Source organism: Leopardus geoffroyi, chromosome A1, assembly GCF_018350155.1.
Source record: "Leopardus geoffroyi isolate Oge1 chromosome A1, O.geoffroyi_Oge1_pat1.0, whole genome shotgun sequence".
Lineage (NCBI taxonomy): Eukaryota > Metazoa > Chordata > Mammalia > Carnivora > Felidae > Leopardus > Leopardus geoffroyi.
The window spans coordinates 129,175,838-129,200,955 of record NC_059326.1 but is presented as its reverse complement, the minus strand read 5'-3'; the positions used below and the strand labels follow the sequence as shown (position 1 = coordinate 129,200,955).

The 25,118-nt window shown below is 37.3% G+C and overlaps 1 protein-coding gene across 2 annotated transcripts in view; it reads right to left on the bottom strand.

Annotated features, from left to right (window-relative positions):
* ZSWIM6 (zinc finger SWIM-type containing 6) overlaps positions 1 to 25,118 on the bottom strand; it is a 197,906-nt gene that overhangs the window by 35,576 nt on the left and 137,212 nt on the right. For both annotated transcript variants that reach the window (XM_045494251.1, XM_045494259.1), the window contains exons 3-4: positions 22,585 to 22,733; positions 19,256 to 19,406 (exon numbers count right to left, since the gene is read on the bottom strand). In XM_045494251.1, the coding sequence (XP_045350207.1) occupies positions 19,256 to 19,406; positions 22,585 to 22,733 (300 nt within the window). The remainder of the gene's footprint in view (positions 1 to 19,255; positions 19,407 to 22,584; positions 22,734 to 25,118) is intronic.

The following is a 25,118-nucleotide window of genomic DNA, read 5'->3' as shown; positions in this document are numbered from 1 at the left end:
CTGGTGCATTCATAAACCGATTACTACTCAGCAATAAGAAACAAACCCTTGACATACACATAACATCTCAAACGCATTATGCTACACGAAAGAAGCCAGAATGAAAAAGACATGTGTGTGTACCCTCTTTACTATTTAATTTATATGACATATTAGAAAAGGTAAAACTAAAAGAAGTGAGAATAAATCACCGATGAAAGGGACAGTCAATGATGGAAAGGACACATGGGGACAATGTGAGGGAATTTTTGGAGATGATATAACCATTTCATATCTTGACTGTGGTCATTGTTACAGAAGATGCCATTTGTCCAAACTCAAAACTGTACATCAAAAAATTCAGATGTATGTATTTTTTTTAATAATTGTAATAGACATTTATTTAAAAGTAATACATTTGCAGTCCAGCATTCTAAATTGTACATTTCAGGTTTAACCAACTTCGTAACAATACTTTGAGGACAGCTGCAACCATAGATTCCAACTACATGATTCTTTCTTTACCCATTTTTCTCTCTCTTCTTTCCTGAATAACCTCTTTCAGATACAGTTTGGAGTAGAACCTATCCTCCTCTTTTGTCTACTGCTCTTTATGCAAAATCTACTGCCTCATGGTCAGGCACAGTGCTCCCTTAATGTGAATCATCCTGTCATTATAAAGGTCCCCAGGAAGCTTTCTTATGCTTGTTTTCCACTATCATTCTCACATACTGTATCATCTTGCAATAACCCCAGCTTACTGAACCCTGCAGCACTGTAATACCATTTTCAAATATCCCTAAACCACCAGCTTGATGCTGCAATGGCAGGCCTACTCTCCATGATGACCCAAGACCGTAAGTATAGGTGTCTGTATTTTTATAGTAAGTACTTGCAGTATGTATTTTACAGTAAGAATTTTACTACATGTAAACTACAAAGTAAACTGCTGCTACATAATATCTGTACCAAACAATACTGTCTACTGGTACTCCAAGGATTTAAGTATGAGGGCACTCTAAGCAGGAATCCTCTAATGAGCCAATGGACATTGCAAAAATCACTACCTTATTAATTCTATGCCTTTCCCAGAAAGGGAAACAGGACAATCAGCTTCAAATGAAACATGGCCACCCAGCTTCAAATGAAACATGTCACAAAGCAAGGGACAAATCAAAACGGTATCTAAAGAACCTGTTAAGGTGCAGCCTTTTCCAATGAACTCCACTGGAAAATGAGATACAACTTTACCAGGTTTTAGGCTGTGGACCCTAGAACACAAAAAAAGTTACATTTAAGTAATTAAATAAAAGCTATATACTGGATCAAAAATTTCCATTAATATTTATTAGGGTACAATGAACTAAAAAAATTTCCAAATCATCAAATGACCTTTAGAAAAAATAATATCAATACTCAACGGGTAATGCTTAAAAATTAAGAATCTTCTAAGGTTTTCTTCCAAGATGTTTTTATCTTATAATTCTCCTAATCTTAAATAGACATTAGACAAAACTAAAATCAAGAAGTTGCCCTGAGAGATGCGCCATGACTAGTATAGTTTCATTATCAGGTTGTTAGTGTATTAACAAGGTTGTGTGTAAAAGGGCAACTAAGTAAATTAATGTTGACAAATAATGTGATGTAAATGTTTTTCTAAAATTAGTGCTTTGTCTTTAATGTGTTCACTATAGTTCAGAATTCTGTATTTCAGTCCATAACTTGTAAACTGTAATTTATTCTGAAAATCAGCATGAAACATGCACCCCCAAGCCAACTAAAAGCTGGGCTAGAGCTAACTTTAAATTAAATGCAGAAATTATATACCCTAAGATATATGTTAACCCAAACCCATTGTTTCCACATAAACATAACACAAGGTTTTAAAAACAGAATAACCAAATTTATTATCAAGCAATAGTTCTTTCGAAATAACTCAAAATTAGAAAAACATTAACCAATACATATAGTGCTGAAGGCCTGACTGACTTGCTTATGAAGGAGTTGATAATGTGACAGTAGAACAGCGAGTTTCACCTTCACCTACGGAGAAGTCAGAGTCTATAAGAAGATAACATGATTTTGATGACATAACACTACTTTTCTTTAAAAATGTCCTTTTGAGGTGCCCTTGGCTGGCTCACTTGGTAGAGCATGCAACTCTTGATCTCGGTGTCTTAGGTTCGAACCCCATACTGGGTGTGGAGATTACTTAAAAATAAAACCTTTAATTAAAAAAATTGATTTTAATGTTCTTTTGGGGCACCTGGGTGGCTCAGTTGAGTGTCCTGACTCTTGATTTCAGCTCAGTCATGATCCCAGGGTCATGGGATTGAGCCCTGTGTCAGGTTCTGTGCTGAGCATGGAGCCTGCTTAAGATATTCTCTCTTACTCTCTCTAATAAAAGAAATTTTTTAAGTGTTCTTTCTAAGAAATAGGAGAATACCAAAGATAACTTTAATTAAATAATCATTATCATTGATCCTCGCCATTTCTTGGATGTCTACTATGTGCTACAGGCACCATATATGGGGCTTTAAAAACATTTTCTCATTAACTTATAACTCTAATATTTGATTCCCACTTTAAAGAAAAATAAAACTCAAATAGATTATGGTCCTTAAAAGCAAAATCCTAAATATTCTTGAAACCTTACACAACGATTTCTATGATTTGAGGAAAAAAATCCAATCTAGATTTTTGTGCTTACATTTCTCTAATTAGAAAATTTCCATTTTGCAGAATGAGAAAAATTTTTTAAAGCCAAGCCTTTATTAATTTGCCTATAACATTCTTTAATTGCTCACCTCCCCAAAAAGAGGTTTGATCCTGAAAGGATGTTCTTAATGTTCGATTCAAGTTCTGAGCTATAATAGATATGGTCTTTTATCGTAACAGTCACCACTACAAAAGCTGTAATTAGACTTAATAACCAAATTAACCAAATTGAGTAAGTCATTCTCCAAATTTTATTAATTCAGAGTTCTACTTTGGGCATTTATCTCCTTCCCCTCAAACACATGCCCGAAACATCTGTAGTTTTAAAAATAAAGCTCTTTGATAATTAAACACTTCATTCTGTTGTCCCTCAGAAATATTAACCCTTTTAAGGACTCAACCAAAAATACAACACAGAACTCAGTGAGAACTTAGCATTTCCAGCACCTACCAGAGGACCTGACATCTATAAAGGTATTACTGGTTCTTTCACAAAGGATGCTTAATTATTTGCAATGAATTACAATGAAAACAAATTCAATACCTTTAAATTGCTTTCCTAGCTTCAATGCCTCAAAGTGTATAAAGGCAATTATCAAATCACTGGTGTGTACATCATTCAGTTTCTGAATTATCCACAGCACAGTTCGGCTCTAGTCTAGCTTTTTCCCACCAGCATGCTTTTACTCTTCTTTCCACGATACCACCTCATCTATACCCAAAAGATGCACTTCACCAAAAAGACGCACTATAATAGTACAAGCCAAAGTAAACCAAAACCAGGAAGGCAACTCCCCTGGGAAGAGGAAAAAAAAGCATTCTAAGCTTGTTGATATCCCCTATCTGACCAAATCACCAGCAAATGTGGGCAGACTCACAAGGAGGCAGAAGATAAATCATCACAAAGGCCTTTATGGTTACTTCAACAATCCCATAATAGTGCCAGCGGACAAGCACCCATACTCCCAGAAAATGTGGGTAACAAGAATTAATGAATTCAGGAAAGCCTGTCTTTTCCATCAAACATTCAGTTGTACAAATCACTACTATTTTGCCCCATCTCACATATCCATTGTTTTACATTTCCAACTAGAAGGAATGTTTCATCAACAAGCTCTGATCCGGAAAGGACACGATATGCTACAGGCAAGACCACTGACTGTCTCTGAGGTGGCAGCTCCCTATTTAAACAATAGGGATAACAAATCCCATCTACCTTGGAGGGCTATTGAGACTTAAGATAATATATAAAGTGTTTGAAAAGTGCAGAGTTCACTCAGCTCCAAAAGGTGCAGTCCGTGCAAACCCCTGTGTAGAAGACTTCAATGCTAGAGAAACACGTTGAGGAAACTCAAAAGTTAAGACAGGATTGGAAGGCTCAGACTGCAAGCGATTCTGTGAATATCCATACAAATATTTCTATATTTAATAAAATCAAACAATTAAGAGAACATATTACATCAATAAAATATCACGGACATTAAATGCTTAAGCTAGTAATAATGGGTTCCTGTAAATTAATTTCCACTCGCTGTGTGATTTTAGCAGGAAACATCTTTTAGTCTGTCTTTCTCCCTCAGTTTCCACAATAGGCTTTTAAATGTGTTTTGTTTTCTGGCAAGCATTGTTCTCTCCAGCTTCCCAAGGCCAACTGGGGCCCACAGGGACACTTAGAGGTCAGAGATGCTTTCGGCAATTTTGTCCTTGTCTACTGGCATGGAAGAGGCATTTCTCAAACTTGTCCCCATCCCTACAGGGTCATGTAACATTTTCTCTGCCCATGGTAACTTCGTGCCAATGGATGGACAGAGAATGCAGCACTGAAGTGTGGGCTTATTCTTCCTTTAGCATCCCCTTCCTCAGCCTCCCTGCTGAAACTTCTAGCTACTGTACACTCTGTCTCCTTTTTTCATTTTCAATGCCCAGGGTTCCACAGTCTTCTACAGGAACACAAAATTAAAAGTTAGCTGAACTCAAATTCTTATTACCAGGTGAGAAAAATCCAGAAGTCGAGCCAGGTGAAATATGGCACAATGAAAATATGATGGTGAGGAAGAATTACTGTAAAAAAATTCCTAAAATTGGAGATGCAGAATATGTTAAGATCATGTTACCCTATTTATTAATAATAAACATTCAATGGTGACAAACATCTGACTTAATCCAACCTAAGGGAAAAACTGAAATACAGAACTTCATCTTCACACATTATTATATCCTGTACTGCTGGAGAAATTTGGCATTTGGAAAATAACCATGAGAAGAAGCACGAAGCACTGTCAGACAGAAGTAAAAACCTACCCTAAACTTACTGGCTTAATACAGAACATACCATTGTATCTCATGATTCTGCAGGTCAGAAGTGCCTTTCTCCTAACCTTCCCCTTGCCTCAACACAGCCCGTCCATATGGACAGCAGGGGCTTTCCCAGCGCATGGCAGCTTCAGGAGAGCCAGACTTCTTACATGAAAACTCAGGGAACCAAGATAGAACCTTCTACGAGACAGGAAATAGACCTGCTAGTCACTTAAAGCTTGGGCCCAGAAACTGACCCAGCATCTATTCTGCCATATTCTGCTGGTCAAACATTTTTTAAAAAATTGACCAGATAAAAGAGGAGAAAACAAAGACCTCATGTCTCAATGAGAGAGTAGCAAAGAATATATGGCCATCTTTAATCTATCACAATTACCAGGAAGATTATAAATCTGCTAGATTACAAAATAGAAAAGTGAGGTATTTACCAATGAGTAGGTGAATATTGTCAAACTAATCAAACCCAAATAAACCACTGAACATATGAGAAGAGGTGCAACTACAGGAAAAAACAAAGTCGGGATGCCTGGGTGGCTCGCTGCTTAAGCGACCGACTTGGGCTCAGGTCACAATCTCACAGTTCACGAGTTTGAGGCTTGCATCAGGCTTTGCGCTGACAGTGCAGAGCCTGCCTGTGATTCTGCGTCTCCCCTCTCTCTCTCTGCACCTCCCCTGCTTGTGCTTTCGCTCTCTCTCAAGATAAATAAATAAACTTAAAAAAAAAAAAAAGGTCATTATGAAAGCTTAACAGCACAAAAGGTATCCCAACACACAATGCAATATTAAGTGCTGGTTTGTATGCTAATATTTTTATCCCTTCAAGGAAAATCCTAACAATATCAGGTTATACATGTTAGGTTTCTAATTAGAGTCTACATTTAAAGTTTTAAAATGTCTGCTTTAGGGTATAAACCGCTCTATTTAGTTCAGCTAACACAGTTCTAAAAGTGAATGGCATCTTTACTTATCCACCTGACAATAACTGCTGCCATTTATTGAATATTCACCTCACACTAACCCTGTGCTAAGTATTTTACATACACAATCACATTTCACTGTCACAAAAACTCACTTTACAGCTAAAGTAACTTACAAACTCATGCTCCCCAAAATCCAATATTCTTAACACTCAGGTATTGTAGCCTCTGCCTACCTATGTAGTCAAAAAGTACTTCTGTTAAGCTAGGATTCATGTATGTAGTTATGCATACATAAATCCCAAGATTCACCATTTTTGTCTCTTGACAGAATCATCATTCTATTGATCATATTTTCGCAGCATAATATAAAAGGGTACATTATTGTCTAAAATTATGAAGAAACCTTAAAGGCACAGCTAAGAAATCCTGTACTTTATTTAACCATGTCTGGCCTCTCCCCTGTAGAGAAAGCATCCTCAACAAAAACCTACACAAGGTCCATTTAAAAAGAGGCTAATGAAAACAAAAGAAAACTGCATTTTTCAAGACTTTGAAAGTCACAGCAAACAAGAAACTCCACTGAAGATTTAAAACAAAAGATAAACCCAACTTACAATTCAAGAATGATTATCCAAGTCAGAAGAAATCTGTTTTCTCTGAAATTATGAGGTATCACGAGGTCTGTTGGAATACAGTCACATCAGCATTTCCAGGATAATGCCCTTGCGTGTGACTAAGTGTGCTTTTTGCCTGTGGGTGTACTACTGGGTGGAGCATTATGATTTGTGACTGAATAAATCAGTTGGCCATTCTCTAGTGGTACCCCCCAGAGTCAATAACACTTGTTTTTAAAGTCCTTCTACTTCATGTGTTTTTTTTAGTATGCAAATCAATTCAGTAATTAAAAGGTACACCTCTTCCATAAAGGCACTTAGGCGTTTTTGATAAATGTGGCTCTTCTCCCTATTTTCCAGAAGATACAACGTGTATAACGCTAAGGGGGCAACACACAGGGGCAGTGGCAAGTGGGGAGTAAGAGGCAGAGGAGCAGCAGAAAGGTTAGTGATTCCGTTTTCTCTCTGCCTCAAAGGTAGAGAATAAAGAATGTTACATAGTTTAACTTCTACTTTTTAATACCATGTTTATTCCTATGAAATAGTAACAAAGTAAAACAATTACTTGTGGTATTTCCCAGGGTTCCACAGTTATAAAACAATTCATAATATTTATCATATTTATTTTTGTTCTCAGAGGCTATTATGAGAGGCTAGAATTTCATGCATGATCCAATTAACTAATTATACTTATTTAGAGGCCATGAAATGCCTAATTGCAGTCACAAATAGGAGATCACTGGTATAATTAGTTGTGCTACCAAAACTATAGTCACAAAATTTCTTAGGTCAGACCACACAAAAACTGTGACCCTAATTATAGTATTGTTCTCAGTACAATTCAGTCTTAATATATTAGTCACCACTGTTTGAGAAATAAGTTTAACTGGTAAAAACATTCTCCTTACTTTAAATTTGGTATAGTTTCGAATGCACTAAAACATTTCTGGGAAAATTTCAAATACCTCAGGTACACTGTATAGAGAGAGTTTGTGAGATCGTGTTAGGTCAAGCAGGGCTTTTTTTTTTTTTTTTAACTTTTTTTTTAATGTTTGTTTATTTTTGAGAGAGAGAAGGAGAGAGTGCACACGAGCTGGGGAGGAACAAAGAGAGGGAGACATAGAATCCAAAACTCCAGGCTCTGAGCTGTCAGCAGAGCCCGATGCAGGGCTCCAACTCACGTACTGTGAGATCATGACCTGAGTTGAAGTCAGACGCCCAACCAACTGAGCCACCCAGGTGCCCCGGGCAGGGCTAACTCTCAAGCAAAAGGGCGCAAAATCGGCTATTATTTAACCAGGCTCTGAGAAAAGACTGAATGAAACCACCATCTTTTTTTGCTATCAAAAAAGAAAACAAACCAGATACTCCAAAAAGTTAATGGGTATCCTTGATAATGTTTCCTCTGGGGAAACCTGTGGCCCTCCTCTGATACGCAGTGATTTGTCAGTGCTGACAGGTCAACATGCCAGATTCACCAAAAACAGCCTGCCTGACCTTACTGGGAATCTGGTTCTGTAGGAATGGCCAGAGCCAGCTCGTCCACCACTCACCACCCTTCTCATTTTTGAGGGAGGGAGGAAAGACAGGAAAAATCATAAAGAAAAAAGCCACAATGACAGACGTCTTATTTTCATACACAAAAAGGGTAGTCAGTGTTGTTAGTGAGGGGAAGGAATGTGAACTGTGGTAACCTGCACGAGCATTTTCCATGCGCTCTGCACTGGCTGCTTAACCAAGCTGTCTTCACAAACAGTTCCATGATCCATTCAACAGTCCAAGTTTATATAAATCTATTTCTGAAAAAGACTCCCTAGGTTTTCGTGACGTCTCTCTCCTATAAGCTTCCCACTGGGCCCACTTTCTCGACACAGGCAAAAGACCCTTGGAATGAGAAAGAAAGTGTAATGCGTTATTTAATCATCTTACTTTTTAGGCCTTAAGAATCCTCATTATGGTCATTTTACACATAAGGAAACTAAAGTTCTCTCTAAAATAAGGGACCTGTCCAGGGATATACAGTTGGTAAATATGGGGATCAGAATCCATACTTAGAGACCATCTGACTTCAGTAAATCTTCTCTGTATTCCAGTCGAAGGCTTTGAAAACTACAATAGTCCTGGTGAGCTGTTACCTGTCCCTTTGAAAAAGCATGCTCGGTTAGGTGTATTTCATTTGACTGTTATAAACTGACACAGAAGACTGATTCAGAATATGAAATGTGTTAGATCCTCAAATTTTTCTGAAACAGGTACTACATTATCTACCTTCATTTCTTCAGTTGCCTTAGGTGGTCTTGGACTGCTTTTTATTTTTCCCTTATTCATTTTGTTTCCCAACTAGACTATAAGCTCCTAATGACAGTACCTATCATAAAGCACTGTAAACACCAAGTCATTGTTAATTTATCTGCTTTCTGGTAAGGCACTCTACTGTCCACCAGCCATATCTATAGGTAAGTGCTTCCCTGAGTCAATAGGACAAGAAACTGCCTTTCACTTAACCATGGAGAACAATTAGGATAAAAGATCATCAGGATCCCTCACAAAAAATAATCAAATTTACCAATGGCTATGATTATGGAATACTGACGAATATAGTTTAGCACTAGACTTGTATAAGAAGCCCCAGTAAAAGGGATTGCAGTATTGGGACATAAAGAGAACTTCAATTTCATTCATAAAAACAGTTTCTTAATGCACTGACTTTTCTACCGAGTTGAGAAAGAACCTGTGATGAGTGCTGAGTTCTTGGAGAACAGAATGTTTCATTTTGCTCTAATTCATTCTATTACTGAATTAAACTTTGATGTATTGGTCTTGACAAGTGCTTCATGCTGATTGTATTGTGTATGATAGTATAATCACTCCCCATGCATTTCCCACTGGCTGGCTGATTAATGCAATAGATTACCTGCAGCACTGATGGCAAGGGGGAATCACTGCCCTTCTGTACTCTATACTGTTTGTATTTCAGTGTGCATTGAGTGTGTGCGCACGCGTGCATCTGCATACATTGAGGCATAAACAGGCACCCATGAATATCCACCTGTACATGGGCGAAGACGGCAAGATAAGCCAGGAGGGGAAGAAAACTGAAGACACAGTGAAGATTAAGGCCTTTCAATCACTATTCTCAGTACATCAAAAATACTCAACTTTGTAAAGCTTCCAAGTAAGTGTTTTAGCATTACACTTCAATTATTTCTTCACTATTTTATTGATAGATACTTTACTAAGCACCAACTATATGCCACGCACATTTTTTTCACCTGTACAGGAAAACAATTTTAAAAAATGTGTCATTTTCAGTATTCTAATTAGTGGACAAGAAGGGGAAAGGGGGGTGAGATTATCACATGAACACTAATAAAGATGAAAAAGGATGGCTCTGGAATTAGTTTAAATGCCCCCAAAAGACAGCAACTGACAAGATTATTAAGGACAGTGAGTGGTTTAAATGGTTTCAAAACAAACAAAAATCTCTCAGACTAGCTGTTGTACACAGGACCCTAACATTTGGCAAAGAGCATCCTATGTGTAAGATCAGTATGTATGGTGAATAGGTTACCGGATATACTATCATCTTTAAATGTGTTGGAGACCGGGGGTGTCCCACTTTTGTCGTCTTGGCAACATTTTGAAGCCACTGTTCCTAACAGGATTCTCTCCAAATTCCAAGCTTATATTGGATCCAAGTGCCCTGTATACAGTCCTCCCATCCAACTCCCTCAGCTTATGCCCATCCATAAAGAGAGACCGTGGCTTCCAATCTAAGCCATTTCAAGGTTGCTGATAACTTAAGTCTGATACCTAATTGATGAGTGGTCATGCTCTCCTCCAGGAATGCCCAAAGCAATTTTGAAACTTACTAAGATACCCCAAATTGAAAGGGGCTGGGAAGCACAACCTAGGGTCAAGAAAATAGAGCTGACACAGCCCAAATTCAAAGAGTAGAATTTCTATTTCAAAGGTTATCTTTGCAACAGGAGACACAGAGAGCTGGGTGAGTTAGCCCCATTTTGGCCAATTACTAACACTACTCCTGGTTATTTGTCTCTAGATCAGAGCCTGAGAAAATAACCTAGAATCAGTTACTAATTCATCCAAGCAGTTTAATGTCACAGGGCACCTGTATTTTACTAGACAGAATATTATTCTTATTCCAATTTGGAATTTTTAAACACTGAAACAAGATTATGCAATTGTTAGATAAGCTTACAGCAGCCTCACAAAAACTCACCTGCTATACATTATTTACCAGCTTGCCTTCTCCTCAAAAAAGAAAATTATTTATATAAATAAAAGTCATTCTTTGGTACACCTCTAAGAAGAGCAGCTATTTAAAAGCCTATTGAAGATAGTAAGAATCAAGCATGCATTTTTAATCTCAGAACCCTTTGTTCTAGAGAAATCTTAACAGAAAGCCTATATGTCAAGTGGTGAAAGTCATCTGTTGGGACAGAGAGGACTTGCCTCCCTCCATCCACACTCACTTCCTCCCAATCCCGCCTCAGGGCCTCTGTGAGGCACAGGTGAACACCCGCTGTCTAACAGACACACATTCATCATTTCCTTGGGTTCTCCTGCCCCCTCATTGACCCACCTAAGCTTTAATCAACTGCACAAACATTTGTAAAGCACCTTGCTCCACACGGCACCACACAGGGAACAACCTAAGTAGCTGTCTCACTCCTCCCGTGGCTTCTACTTCTTCTAGTCCGGCTCCCGGCATCTCTGATCCCCGTGAAGCTCCTGAGAATCTCAGAGGGCTTAGATGAGGCTTCTCAGACCTCATTAATTTTTGTACACTGCCACTTCAGGGTAAGAAGTGATGAGAGGAAATTTTCCCCAACCGTCTTCCTTCCTTCCTTCCCACTCTCTCACTTCCCCCCCCACCCTATTGTGATGGTGCTCCCCAGAGATCCACAGTTGAGCAAGGAGACCACCTCTCCCCCAGCCACATTTCCCTTTGGTGGCAGTTTCTTGAGGGCAAGTGCAATACTAACTCTTAGGAAACAAAGAGAATAAAACTTTTCTAAAATCGTTGTGAGGAAGAAAAAGACACTTTATACTAATACTCTGACACTCTTAGTAGCCACTAATATGAGAAAAAATATCTACTACCAATGGATTCATAAATATTACATAAAAGAAAGAAACTAGAACCTATTCTTCGTACAAATAATGCTACCAACACACTACATATACAATATAGGACACGAACATGTACTATCATAAGTCATAAGGCATCTTAACTCCTAAAAAAATCTCTGTGGTCTATATTTAGAATAAAGTTTCATAAAAATACACAAGGGGGTGATCCCCAAGTGTTGTTACAGATCATCTATTTGTACACCTAAATAACTTAGAGGATGATTATCATTAGGAATCTCCAATTGGTTAGATAATAGGATCAAACAATCTGTAAAGATCTCTTTTAATCTTGAGAATCTACCATTTTCTATTAATATTTGTTTAAAAGTAGTTCTCTTTATTTCTACTCTTTCCCTAAGTGAGTAATGAATGGATAATTAAACCCTAGCAGCTGCACTCAAGGGAAAGACGGTTGATGGCACTGTACAGGAAGTAAAGAATATGCATTCACAGGGTACCTGGGTGGCTTAGTGGGCTAAGCATCTGACTTCAGCACAGGTCATGATCTCACGGTTCGGGAGTTCGAGCCCTGCGTCAGGCTCTGTGCTGTCAGTGCAGAGCCTGCTTTGGATCCTCTGTCTCCCTCTCTCTCCGCCTCCCAACCACCTCTCTCAAAAATAAATAAACATAAAAAAAGTTTAAAAAAATATGCATTCTCTCTTTTGGTTAAGTTCTGACCCAAACTAAAAGTTAACTCTGCCTACTTCAAGGAGCAGAGAACAACCCCCCTTCTTCCCATTCCCAGAGCAGAGCAGAATCCAGAGGCCTCTGAGCCCCGAACACAAAAGTCTCAGTTTTAAGAGACAAAAAGCAAGAGGACCACACAACAGAGAAATACACCACGCACAGGTAGTGAGGACTCATCAGCAGCATCAGTGTTCTGAGAACATGGCCAGACAGAAGCAAAGCCTCCTGAACAACACAACTGACAAAGCCTCTGTATTTAGAGGGAGCTATGAATAATAAGGGGAAAACCACAGACTGAAACAGGAAGTGTAACCCCACTCCAGAGCAGGACAGCCTAGCCCAAGTGCAGGAGGGATCTGCAGAGCTACAGACCACATGACATAAACAAGTATTGACAACTGTGTTATCATTAGGGCTTGATACAGGCCAGGACAAAGACCATGACCTAAAGGTCTCACTGGCTCCTTAGCAAAGGAGCCTGGAAAATGAAATGAAAATTCGACTGTATCCCATATCCCCTATGTGCTCTCTCTGTATTTTGTGATAAGCATAAGTTTATTATAACAGTTCTCAATCAATAGCATGTATGTGGCTCTTCTACACTGTATCTTTTTTCAGATGCTGAAGTTAGAGAGTTGCTAGAAACAAAGATGAGCAACTAGAATAGGTAAGCTCTGACGACTATAATTAGACCTGCAGGACCACGAGTGGGCAGACCAGCCGTGCAGCTTTTACAGGGCTTACTGCCATCTAGGTGAGCTTCACCTTGCCCCTGCTCTGCTCGGAGCAGAGACCACTTAGCAGAGAGGCAAAATAAAACAAGTGAGGATGGTATGTAGTTTGGCGGTTAAGTCTCTGAAGCCACTGGCCTGGGATCAAATTCTGGCTCTGCCACTGTGACCTCAAGCAAGTTATCTAGTCTCCCAAAGTGCCAGTTTTCTCAGCTATAAAATTAAGGCAAACAATTATACCTCAATCTCACTGGATTGTTTCAAGAATAAAAAAATAATGCAAGCGTTAGGTGCTCAGCATAGTGCCTGATAAATAAGTGCTGACATCTATGTCATCTTTAGTAGCTGGACTAAAATGGGAAATAAAGCATAGGAAAAACTTAGATCCTAGGTCTACTCTCTCTCCCTTCTCACCTCCCTTTGGAGTAAAAACAAATGACAATAAAATTGGACTGAAAATCTTGAAGACAACATTGTTGACAATGAATTTGAACCCTTTATAACCCTCTCCCATTGAGTTCATACCTGTTTTTGTTCATGTTATTCAACGTCACTACTTCTTCCTACTTCCTAACAATTCGCCTCCATGAACACCTTGTAAAACCATGTTAAATTCAGTCTCTACAAGTATTTGTACTAATATGTGAATAAATTACTCTATCAAAGTACCCCTCAGTTCACTCATGCCTAGTCTAATTTCTGTCTCCTGAAGGTTCTATCCCTCTATTCCCCTCCCCCCCCATACTAACAGGACCATCACCAATAGTAAAATCAAACACTTAATACATCTATGCCTCTGAACATAGCAAGTGCTTAATACCATACTGATAAAGAAACCACAATAAGACTTCTGGAATGAAGGGTTAATGAGAAGACACTGAAGTGGTTTCAGTGGTAAAGGTGTCTTTTCCTTATGGCCAGGGAAGACAAACTGGCAGGTGAGAAACAATCCCTAATGTGTAGTCTATTAGGCTTACATTGTACACTTACAGCTACAGAGAAGTATCCAACTTTTGCACCTGACAACTTTTTGCTGCAAGGGGGCTCTGGGAATTGCTGTTTTCTCCATGGCACTAGCAAAGAGAACACTACTTATATGGCAAACCACGCTGGAATGCTTGCTTCCAAGTTCTCTCTGAAAAGGAGTAACTCCTCAGACATTCACTAACCACCATCAGCTTCAAACTCGGGAAAGCCTGGATTTGAATTTATCATATAAACCAAGTAGTGGCTCAAAACAGTGGATGAAATTACTAAGTCTATTACTTTTAGAGACGTTAGGTGGCATTTCCCAGGTATTTCTCCACAATGACCTCCAAAGCAGAGTCTTTGGAATCTTATTTCTGATTGTGCACAAAAGCCCTTCGAAGTTACTTACAGCATCATTTTAAATGTGTGACTTAAGCATACGATTCAGGAATAATGTGGGTGGGTGGGTGCGGAAGAGGCCCACAGAGATGACTACTGGTATCTGAGGTAGTACATGAGAAAAGTGTTCTGAGTTTGCGGAAGCAGGAAATTTTCAGTATTTGCAACAGATATGGTCTCAATGGATGAACGACAGGCTAAGTTCTCTATTGCTGAACAAAGATTTATTGTGACTCCATGCACCCTGAATCTGTACACCCACTCAATCTATCCGGTACCCTACCAAGGAACACGAGAGCTGCTGCTTAGCCGCTGGTCAAACTAACCTTACAGTGGATTTCAAAATATAAACTTCTAACTATGACTATTTCTACTCACAAAGACTTAGGTATCCATTTCAAAACTTTTTTTTTTTAGGTTTTATTTTTAAGTTATCTGTACACCCAATGTGGGGCTTGAACTCAACCCCAAGATCAAGAGTCGCATGCTCCACCAACTGAGCCAGTGTGACACCCCCATATCAAAACCTTGGAAAAGAATTCTGTAAGATAACTCCTTGTATCTTGTGAATGTGAGCAAAGCTCAGAGTAGCAAGGCTCTTGCAATGGTAGCCCAGCCTCTCCCTAAAAAACAAAGTTGAGATGCTAGAAAGCAAAACGTATGACTCAGCTCACAGAGAAAGTGTTTAAAATTTTAGGAAAAAAACACATATGTAAAACTTGAAAAACGAAAATTTAAGAATTTTTCCCTATGATAAAGCTGTAATTAAATCTTATTTAACTGTTTCCTCTAATGACATCCATTTTTAATTAGATTTTAATAGACTGGCAGCTACAACCTATAGTTTTATGAAGCAAAGTAAAATTACAGTCTAGAAGACATTTAAGGAAAGAGACCCATCAACATAGATAAGAGATTACAATATACCCCCTCATCCCTAAAGACCCCCATGGTAATTAAGTGTGCTGAACAGAAAGCCATTAGGGCTAACAGTAGGTGTGCTCACCACCAATCGACACTGGGTTGTTCTTTGAAATCTAAGGATTATTTCTATGATCTGCTTTCTAGAAAATCTGCATTTTATAGAATAAAGAATGCAACTAAACAGGTGTATATTCTATAGATCTACCAAATATGCACCTTCTATCACTGCAATGGGCTTTCTGTGTTAAGATTTTATTTTATTTTTTGAAATTTGAGAGAGAGAGCATGCATGCACATGCACGTTTGAGCAGGGAAGGGGCAGAGAGAGAGAAGGAGAGAAAGAATTCCAAGCAGACTCAGTGCTGCCAGCGCAGAGCCCAATGTGGGGCTCAAACTCATGAACCACGAGATCATGACCCAAGCTGAAATCAAGAGTCAGACACTCAACCTACTGAGCCACCCAGGCACCCCCTTTAAGATTTTAACGTATACATTTTCTCTTGCTGATCATGATACCACACGTACTCTGAGATGACTGCTGTATGGTTTAGAAAATGACTATCACATAGAAAAAGTAAAACTAATATTGAAAAAGATTCATATATAAGAATAATGTATCTGCAAATGGGATGCACTGAACAGGATCTTAATAGTATGCATCTGTATTTATTTCATACTACATTATGAATATCAGGGAATAAGTCACAAAAATTAACTGAGACTAAATGAATATCATAGGCACTTAATTTAGAAAAGAAGAACTGAGCATAATTAACCCCTCTGTTCCCGAGGGGGAAAGGAATCGGGCCTGTTGCTACTTCAAAAAAGTTTGTATATACTTATTTGAAAGAGAGACAAAGTTATACAAATATATATTATGTTTTAAACTAATTTTGAAACATCAAGAGTTAAATTTTAATAAATCACATATAGTCAGTAAGCTGTAAATATTGGGGAGGGGAATATCTGATCTTACCAAAAAAATTAAATTTTGTAATCAGGCTGACAATCTGATGCCTCCAAATACCTCTGCCAAGAAGCAGAGTTACTTGGCTAAGATACTCTTACTTGTACACTTTCATCAGATTAAGGCTTTCATGCCAGGAATCTTTTTTTTTTTTTTTTCCTGGTGTATTGGCTATTGCCAGAAATGGACCCATCGAATTCACCAGTGCTAAGGAGTTAAGCATCTGAGATTTAATTTAACAGTTTCAGCTTTATTAAGCTGTCACAGAGCGGCCCCACTTTGATAACAGTAGCTGCTCCAATTATGGCTTGGTTTAGGGTTGACAAGTATAATGATTCATTCGTGGCACATGAGAAGCAATAAAAGGTTGTTTTGCATTACAGCTTTAAAAATGTGGGCACTTTTTTCATTTAATTTGTCACTTAGCTTTTGCTAAGAGGACATTTAAATTGCAGTAAAAGGCAAATGGGGCTTTTAGTTTAAATGTAATCCCCATATTTAAATGATCTGTAATGGTGCAGTGTTGGAGTGGGAACACTATTGTCTCACAGTGGGTCCTGATGGTGACATGTGACATTTGTATTCAGGTCCTGTATTATCCATGTGGCTAAAGGGCTTCCAATTTCATTTCACAGCCAGAAGCCTGCAGAAAACACCAATTAACTTGCAGATCCCATTTGCCGACAAAACTCAGCCTCTTCTCAATGTCTGGCATCTGGCAGTGCTCAGCATTTAATTCCAAAGCAGAGCCTTGAAGCAATGTGAGCCCTGTGCAGGGGCACAAAGTCAAATTCTCCCATTTTATTAAGAAGCAAAATCCTTTCGTTTTGTAGTCCAGAAGCAACTTTTAGTTAATTTTTTGGTGAATGAATATTAAGATATGGTAGCTATTGTTACTTCTACATGGGATTCTTCACAGAAGATAGATGCGGTTAAAATGGCTAAGTGACCTCTGCTTGCCACCAGAGTACACAAGAGAATTTACAACAGTCTAGTAATGATTGGTGGGCGGGGTGGGATTTGTGAAAAAAGGAAATACAGGGCAAGAAAATGTATTCTTCATCTTAGACTGAAATCAAAGAACTTGAATAATATAAAGCCTGGTCCATAATCAGAAAGCAGTTCATCATAGGGTATAACTAGAATCAGCTGGTGGGAACTTCCACCTAATGAGAATTTATAATTCTTATTGAAGGCTGAGGCACATAATTTCCAAAACAACTTGGAAAAGTTGAGATGTGACTAATGGATTAAATATGAACACTGTAAGTTTTATTTAACTATATCACTTTTTTTGTAACCAAAAAAATTAGTTTGCCTTCTCCTAATTAGTTATTTGTAATTCTAATTTCCTCCAAGCATCTAAGTTCTTAAAATTTTATTCATTTAGTATTAATCCAAAATTTTTTTCTTTAAATGATTCCCTTCATTATAGTTTTTTTTGTAATGCTAGTCCTTTTGAATGTCATAAACCAACTAATCAATTCAACATTTACTGATGAATTATAAAATTGAAAAAGGTTTACCTGGAAAAGTGTATCACTCAGTATTGTATAAAAATACGTTTAAACCACGCATTACACTTGTGTTCTCCAATCACCAGACCATGCTCCCAAACACTCTTCTAATATATTGAAACAATCTACTATAGTTACAGACTGATTTAAATTTTGATTGGGTTAGAGATCACTAACCATTACTTCAGGTGACCCAAGGAATGTACCAAGATTAAGTTATTACAAGATAGTTAATAAAAATACCAGGGAAAAAGGTCAACAAATACCTAACAGGTGGCAAGTAGCAGATATATCTGTCAAAAAAAAAAAAAAAAAAAGAGCTGTCATCCATACCAAGTTTCTGAACATACATTCTATTAACGGGAAAGAGGAAACTCTAACGTCCAATTCTTTACCAACTTGCTGCATATCCGTAAATCAGTCAATGTCATTTTCTGGAAGTCTCCTGAACTTCCCCAGAATTCAGTTTCCTTACCCATAAAACAGTTCACTTCAAAGGTCCCTTCCAATTATTACAATCATGGGGCACATACAAAAACAACAGCTTCCCTTGGTCTAGACTTAACATGGGATCAATCAACAGGATGTGGTCTATTATTAACCAAGAGAGAAAAAAGGTGAAGGTATGAAGAGTTATTCTATTCAATTTCAATGAAACTAGGATCTTCTAGTTATCATATCCAAAACATAAAGTACAGGCATTGAGATATTTGTCAAAAGTTCCATTTTCCCCATGCAGATTTCTTAATAGAAAGACCACAAATGCATTAATTCCCTAGCAATGGGCACCGGGTAAAAATATTCATCTCCCCAAATTTCCTGGTGAATAAGACTAATGGATTTGTCATTTTTTCAATCATTTTTATTACAGAGATCTGGGAAGCAATAAAAATTGTAGTTTGCTGTATTTTTTCCATTCTGACAATCAAAAGTTCGTCTAAGTCTGTAGCAGCCAAAAAAAAAATGTTCAAACCACTTTTGATACTTTTAATGTAGGCAAAGGGGGGAAAAACCCAAATTTTAGGCGAATTGATTACAATATTATTCTAGAAATAAGTAACTAGCTCCACTAAACAAAATAACTGTTTTAAAACAACATGGCTTCTTTTTTCAAATATTAAGGCAGATTCCTATGCTCGCTTTCAAGATCACACAATTTCCCCCAAACCTTCCCAAGATTATTTCCTGCAAATGTCAGCCCAAGTCCTCCTCCTTCTAACCAGGATATAATGGCAGTTAGTTCACATACGAGCAGCTCTCTCTTCAGCAACACTCTGACTATGCTTTTTTAAACACTCCACCATGATCTTTACCCATACACAACTCAATGGCAATCCATCAGGAAACTTGTATTTACCCAGCTCATCCCAGAGCTGCCTATATTTGTCAGTCATCGCAGTGCCTTGTTGCCTCCAAAGTGACAGACGAGGGTCAGCCATGAATTGCTCTGTTATCAACGTCAACATGCGGGCCCCATTAGAGTCCCTCATCTTCAACATCTCCCGCACCTAATGGGGAAAAATCAGACCTTTAGAAAAGTGTTCAAAAATACGCAGCAATACACAAACAGACCACTTTATTTCTTTCTCTGGGGTCCAGGGCAGGTAATTTTTGACACCAGCCCTCTTAAGCAAACAAAAGTTTGTTAAAAACTGGTCTCTATCCTAAATAGCAATTTAATCAGAGAATTAACTGTTAAGTTTTTTAAAACATGTTTCATAATGCACATGAGGAAATTTGGTTACCTTCCCAGTTACAAAGAAATTTTTGCCAGCCTACAGAAACATACCAAATTAAACAAGACAAATAATTTGGCACCTTCCTGACTCTTCCAACTGATTGTACTTACCACCAGAATAGACAAGCCAAAAGCAGTCTACTGATAACTCTTTAGGGATCTTCTAAATCGACTGAGTAATGTTTATAATAATAACATCTGTCTTTCTGTTCTTAAAAAACTGCATTATTGAGACATAATTCACATACCATACAATTCACCAATTTAAACTGTACACTGCAATCTTTTGTAGTGTATTTCCAGAGTTGCGAAGTCCTTCAGTTTTTGAGGTAAATCAGAATTTTGGTACATTCTCACACCAAAGTTTTCTGACAAGAAGAGCAACATTATACTTTTATATTCACTCAGATGGGACTCTTTTTGCAATAGTCAAAGGAAATGGACTGCATCACAGGTTAAAGAATTCTCTTGCTCTAAATGAGAGATCCAGGAAGCAGAACCATAACCTGTGACCTGGTAAGCTAACTCCGCCTGTCAAAGCTGGAACTTAAAGCTCTGTCCACTACTCTTATGCCAAATTCTCCGAATAAAATTTTTAAAAAGGGGGGGCAGGGGAGACACAAGACTAAGTCTCTTTCAAGAAAACCCTAAATAAATCTATCAATCCCAAAAGTGTTTACTGCTATGTGTTCAACAAATAAGAATCTGAGCTGAACACCACCAGTTCTCCCTACAGGACATTACTTGAACAAGGTCATAAGCAGCAGGAAAAGAGAGGGGGTCCTTTTATTCAAGGTTCTGTATGAAAGGCAAATGAAGGAGGAAATGGCAGATATTCAATTAAGCAGCCTAAACCTAAAGATCCACAGATCCTGTGTCAGGCTTGTACCCTGACAAGTAATGGAACCCCATCACAGGCTTTACATTTGAGCCTTGCAAAGAACTCAAAAGCACTTTCACCCTAAATCACAAGTGTTGTGCTTCCAGGATTATTTCAATAATCTTAAAAAGTTATTTCCCATATGGAAGCACTAAACAGTCATGAACAGATGAAGACTGCGAGGAAGAAAGGGAGTTGCCATTTACTGGACATCACGCTAAAGAGTTTTTACATTTGTACCTACCAGGTATTCTTCACAATAACTATATAAAGTAGGCCAGATTATAATCCCATTTTATGAATTATAAAACCATGCTTCAGAGAAATGAAGTAACTTGCCCAAAGGACAAGAGGAATCGCTGGGATCAGAGCCCAGATCTGTGTTAACTCTAAAAGTTATGCCAAAAAATTGAAAAATAAAAAAAGTTATTCCATTTCCAAAATTAGATGATGTTACTTCATACAGCATATATAATGTATACATCATCTACAGGGATAAAAATAGCAGCTGTAGGCCTGTCTAATACCTCTTTCACTTTGCTTCCACTAGGCCAAAGTGCACTATTCACTAACATGAGAATCTATGAAATACTTTCTGTGAATCAAAACATGCCAAACCTTTAATATTACCACTACATCATGGATTTGATTTAATGTTTCTTTTCCTGATAAACTTCAAACCTATTACTCAGCAACAGCAATGAAAATAAACGCTTTACTCTTAAGCATATAAACCACAACTATTAAGCAACACTCAAGTACACCTATAGTCTAACGGTAATTAATTTTCAGAAGGCAGAATCTGATCTACTACATGAGTTTGACTACCTATTAATTACCAAATGATGATTAAATCACGTGTGAAGTAGTTTTAGGGTTAAATGTATTTTACTGTAATCGAATTCTTGGAAAATTGGCGATCTATATTTAGTAAATGGGATAAATCTTTGGCAAGAGGATACTGATTAATCAGAATACACTATTTTCTGAACATGACCAGTAACAGAATATATGCTAATTCTTCAGAGTTAAAAAAACAATAATCATTATAAATATTAGAAAAGCTTTTTAACACAGTATTGATGAGTTGTCAAAAGTATCAATCAGTTATCTCTTCTGTTAAAAACCAATTTGAATACATTAGCCAGAACAATAGCTATATCCCCTATAAAAAGAGAGTGATTTAATATGACTAAAAAAGCATTTTACCCAGTATTGAGAATTGTATTTATGGGTACTAAAAGTTCTGTATAAAGCAACAGACATAGCTTCTACTCACACAGAATTTATAACGATGATAACTATGTTTCCTGGGCCATCAAATTTTGGTGATGAAAATTAACATTTACCAAGGCTAAAACGACATGTTAGACACCATTACATTTACTCATAACTTGAGGGAGATGTGTTATCATTAACTAATTTTACAGATGAGGAAATGGACTTAAATAACTTGCCAAAGTTCATACATTCAGTAAGATTTAGAATTTAGATTGAAACCCAGGTCTGTATGACTCCAAACTCCCTGCTTCTCAATCTAATTTAAATACACTGACATTATTAAACTAAATATATAATATCTCACATGCATGTATAAATTGTTCAAAAATAATTATGTAAAATTTACAGAATATGGATTAGAACAGAAGATACTTCGGAACCTCAAAAAAAACCCTTAAATATACAAAGCACATTATAGGGACTGTATTCAAAGTCATGCTCTACTTGAGAACATTAACTAGAAAAAGTAAAAAATGTGAAAAGATAGCATTTTTAATAATATTAAGCTATTTACTTTTGAGTACTGAAAGGTTTTTCAAAATTGTATAAACTGTTACCATTTGAGTAATGGGAACTGAGAGAAACAAAAATGTTCTACATCTTGTCTACGGACACCTAAGTAAATTAATGCATTACAACATAATAGTTTCCAATTGGTTGGTTAACTCAGACTCTATTCTTCAAAAAAATAATTTAAAAAGCCTTCATTCTAGTGTACACATAATCATATATAGATACTTTCTATATATGTATATATTTAGAATATTTCTTTTAAAAAAAATCATACCTTTGCAAAGAGCAAATTAAGCTGCTTCCCTGATCCGTGGTACCCGCCCTGGGAAAGGAACAGTTTAACCTGTTCTTGAACCTGCTCTTCATCTAAGTGCCAGCAGTTTTCATCATCTATACTAGCACCTGCTGTTGGATCAGGAGCACCTAGAAATAGAAAGAAAAAATAACACATATGCTAGATAAAAACTCTGTGCTAAAGGGCTCTGATAATAAATTTGAGAAGAATTAAGATTCTGTACTTTTTGCCTACACACTTTTTAAGCCAATCTCAATTTCAATTATACATACAAATTTATGACTGAAAATAAATATGAAAATCATTCTCTTATTTCCAGGTCTTTGTTGATTTGTGCTAAGCTACAATGCAGATTACTGTAGAACTGAGATATTTTCTTTTTAAAGATCAGAAACTAAACCTTTGCAGATGAGTTTACACGTCTAAAGAATTAAAAAGTCACAAAAAGGTCTTATTGTAAAATACATGATTGTTGATAAAGCTCTACTGTGTAGAACATGTTAGGAAAGTTTTTCAAAGACATGAGAAAAATGTGAAACCAAGTAAACTGAGCAGAGTATTTCTCTTTACTATGTTAATTCAAGAAGCTTTCACTGTTATCTGCTGCTGTATAAACTACATGCTGACATAGTCTTTAGTTGCACAAAAACTGAAGATTAAAAAGGGAAATCAAGCCACATGGGAACAGGCAGTGCAGCTGTTGTACTAAACCAGGTTGTAGTATCACCTTGCCGAACTGCATAAATATTTTATTGCTGAAGCACACACAAAAGGTAAGAGCTAGGTAATAAGCCCTCCACGTAGACTACCTTAGAAACTCACACATTATCCAGATATTTAGGCAGGTAAAAATTAAGTTTCATTATTTATTCAAAAAGTAAAATGGTATTTAAGGCCTAAGATGTATAAGTAATATAAAAAATTTAAATCTAAAAACTTTTCATCAATAGCGTTTAATCTCCTTATCAACCCTTAAAAAATACATTAAAAGTCTGGTTTTACATCCCTTTCCTTTTCTTCTAATAATCTAATAATGCAAAATGAATTGGCCAAGGAAACAAACACTAACATCTGCTTAGAACCAGGGTTCATTAGTTCCTAAGAGGAAGGATGAGTCTGTGAATCTCCCCGAAAAGGTGCGCATTCATTTATTTATTCATTGAGACAACATATTTACTGAATGTCCTCTGCTAGATTTGGGGATGAAATTGTGTACAAAAATAGAACTGCTATCGTCATATAATTTACCATAAAATATTTTTGACTAAGACCAACAATAACAATTAACATCATGCCCAATATATTTGTATATCCAGGTGTTTATGTGATCACATCTATTAATCTGAAGCAAAAGCATGATGGAAAAAAGACCTTTACTTTAAGTGAAAGGCTCTGATATTCTCTATTTCTTTTTTTGAAAAGGGCTTATCATAATTTTTAAAACTGATTTCATAACCCAAAACGGGTTGCAACCCACTATTTGAGAAATACTATTTTAAGTGAGATAAATATCAACCTAATAATCACACATATAAATACACAATAATAAATGATAATAACTGTTCAAAGGAAGCAACCAAATGCCAGAAGACAGTATCAGAAAGCTCTGACTTGGCCATGGATCACCAGGGTAAGCACACCTTAAGGAAATGGAAACTGAGTTGAAATTTCCCTTACGTAGATTAGAGGTTAACTAGAAAACAGGAAAAGGAAGGAATGGGTCTGCATGTGAGACTAAGAGCTTAAGCAGAAGTCTCAGGTGGGAAGGAACACAGAACACAGATGAGATAAAAGCTAGTCTATGTTCATACAATCCAAAAGTAGAGGATGAGGAAAAGACAAATACAAGACAACCCAGAGTTGGGCTAGACCTTGAGAGCCCTGGCAAGTGAGGAGTTTAGATTTCTCTTCCCTAAGTGTAATAAAGAGGAATTCCTGACAAGGTCATCCAAAGGAGAAGAATGAAATACTCTAGATAGTAAAGATGTTTTGCTCTAATGTGCATCAATTTCAACATTCCTACAATGGAACATATTCAGCCACAAAAATGAATGTGGAGAATCTCTATGTACTACAATGGAAAAATATCCAAGATATGCTGTTGAATGAAAAAAATAAAACAAGCTGAAGAAAAGTGTACATTAAAAAAAAAACTTTATGTAAATAATGAAGTTTTAGGAAAAGCCTAAAACTTAGCATTTCCTTCCACATGCATAGAATGGGTAACCTAGGGGGCGCCTGGGTGTCTCAGTCAGTTAAGCGTCCGACTTCGGCTCAGGTCACAATCTCACAGTTCGTGAGTTCGAGCCCCGCGTCGGGCTCTGTGCTGACAGCTCAGAGCCTGGAGCCTGCTTCACATTCTGTGTCTCCCTCTCTCTCTGCCCCTTCCCTGCTCATGCTCTGTCTCTCTCTGTCTCAAAAATAAATAAACATTAAAAAAAAAATTAAAAAAAAAAAAAAGAATGGGTAACCTAGGTACACGAGGGAAGAAAGCTCTTCCCTGCACCTTTTCA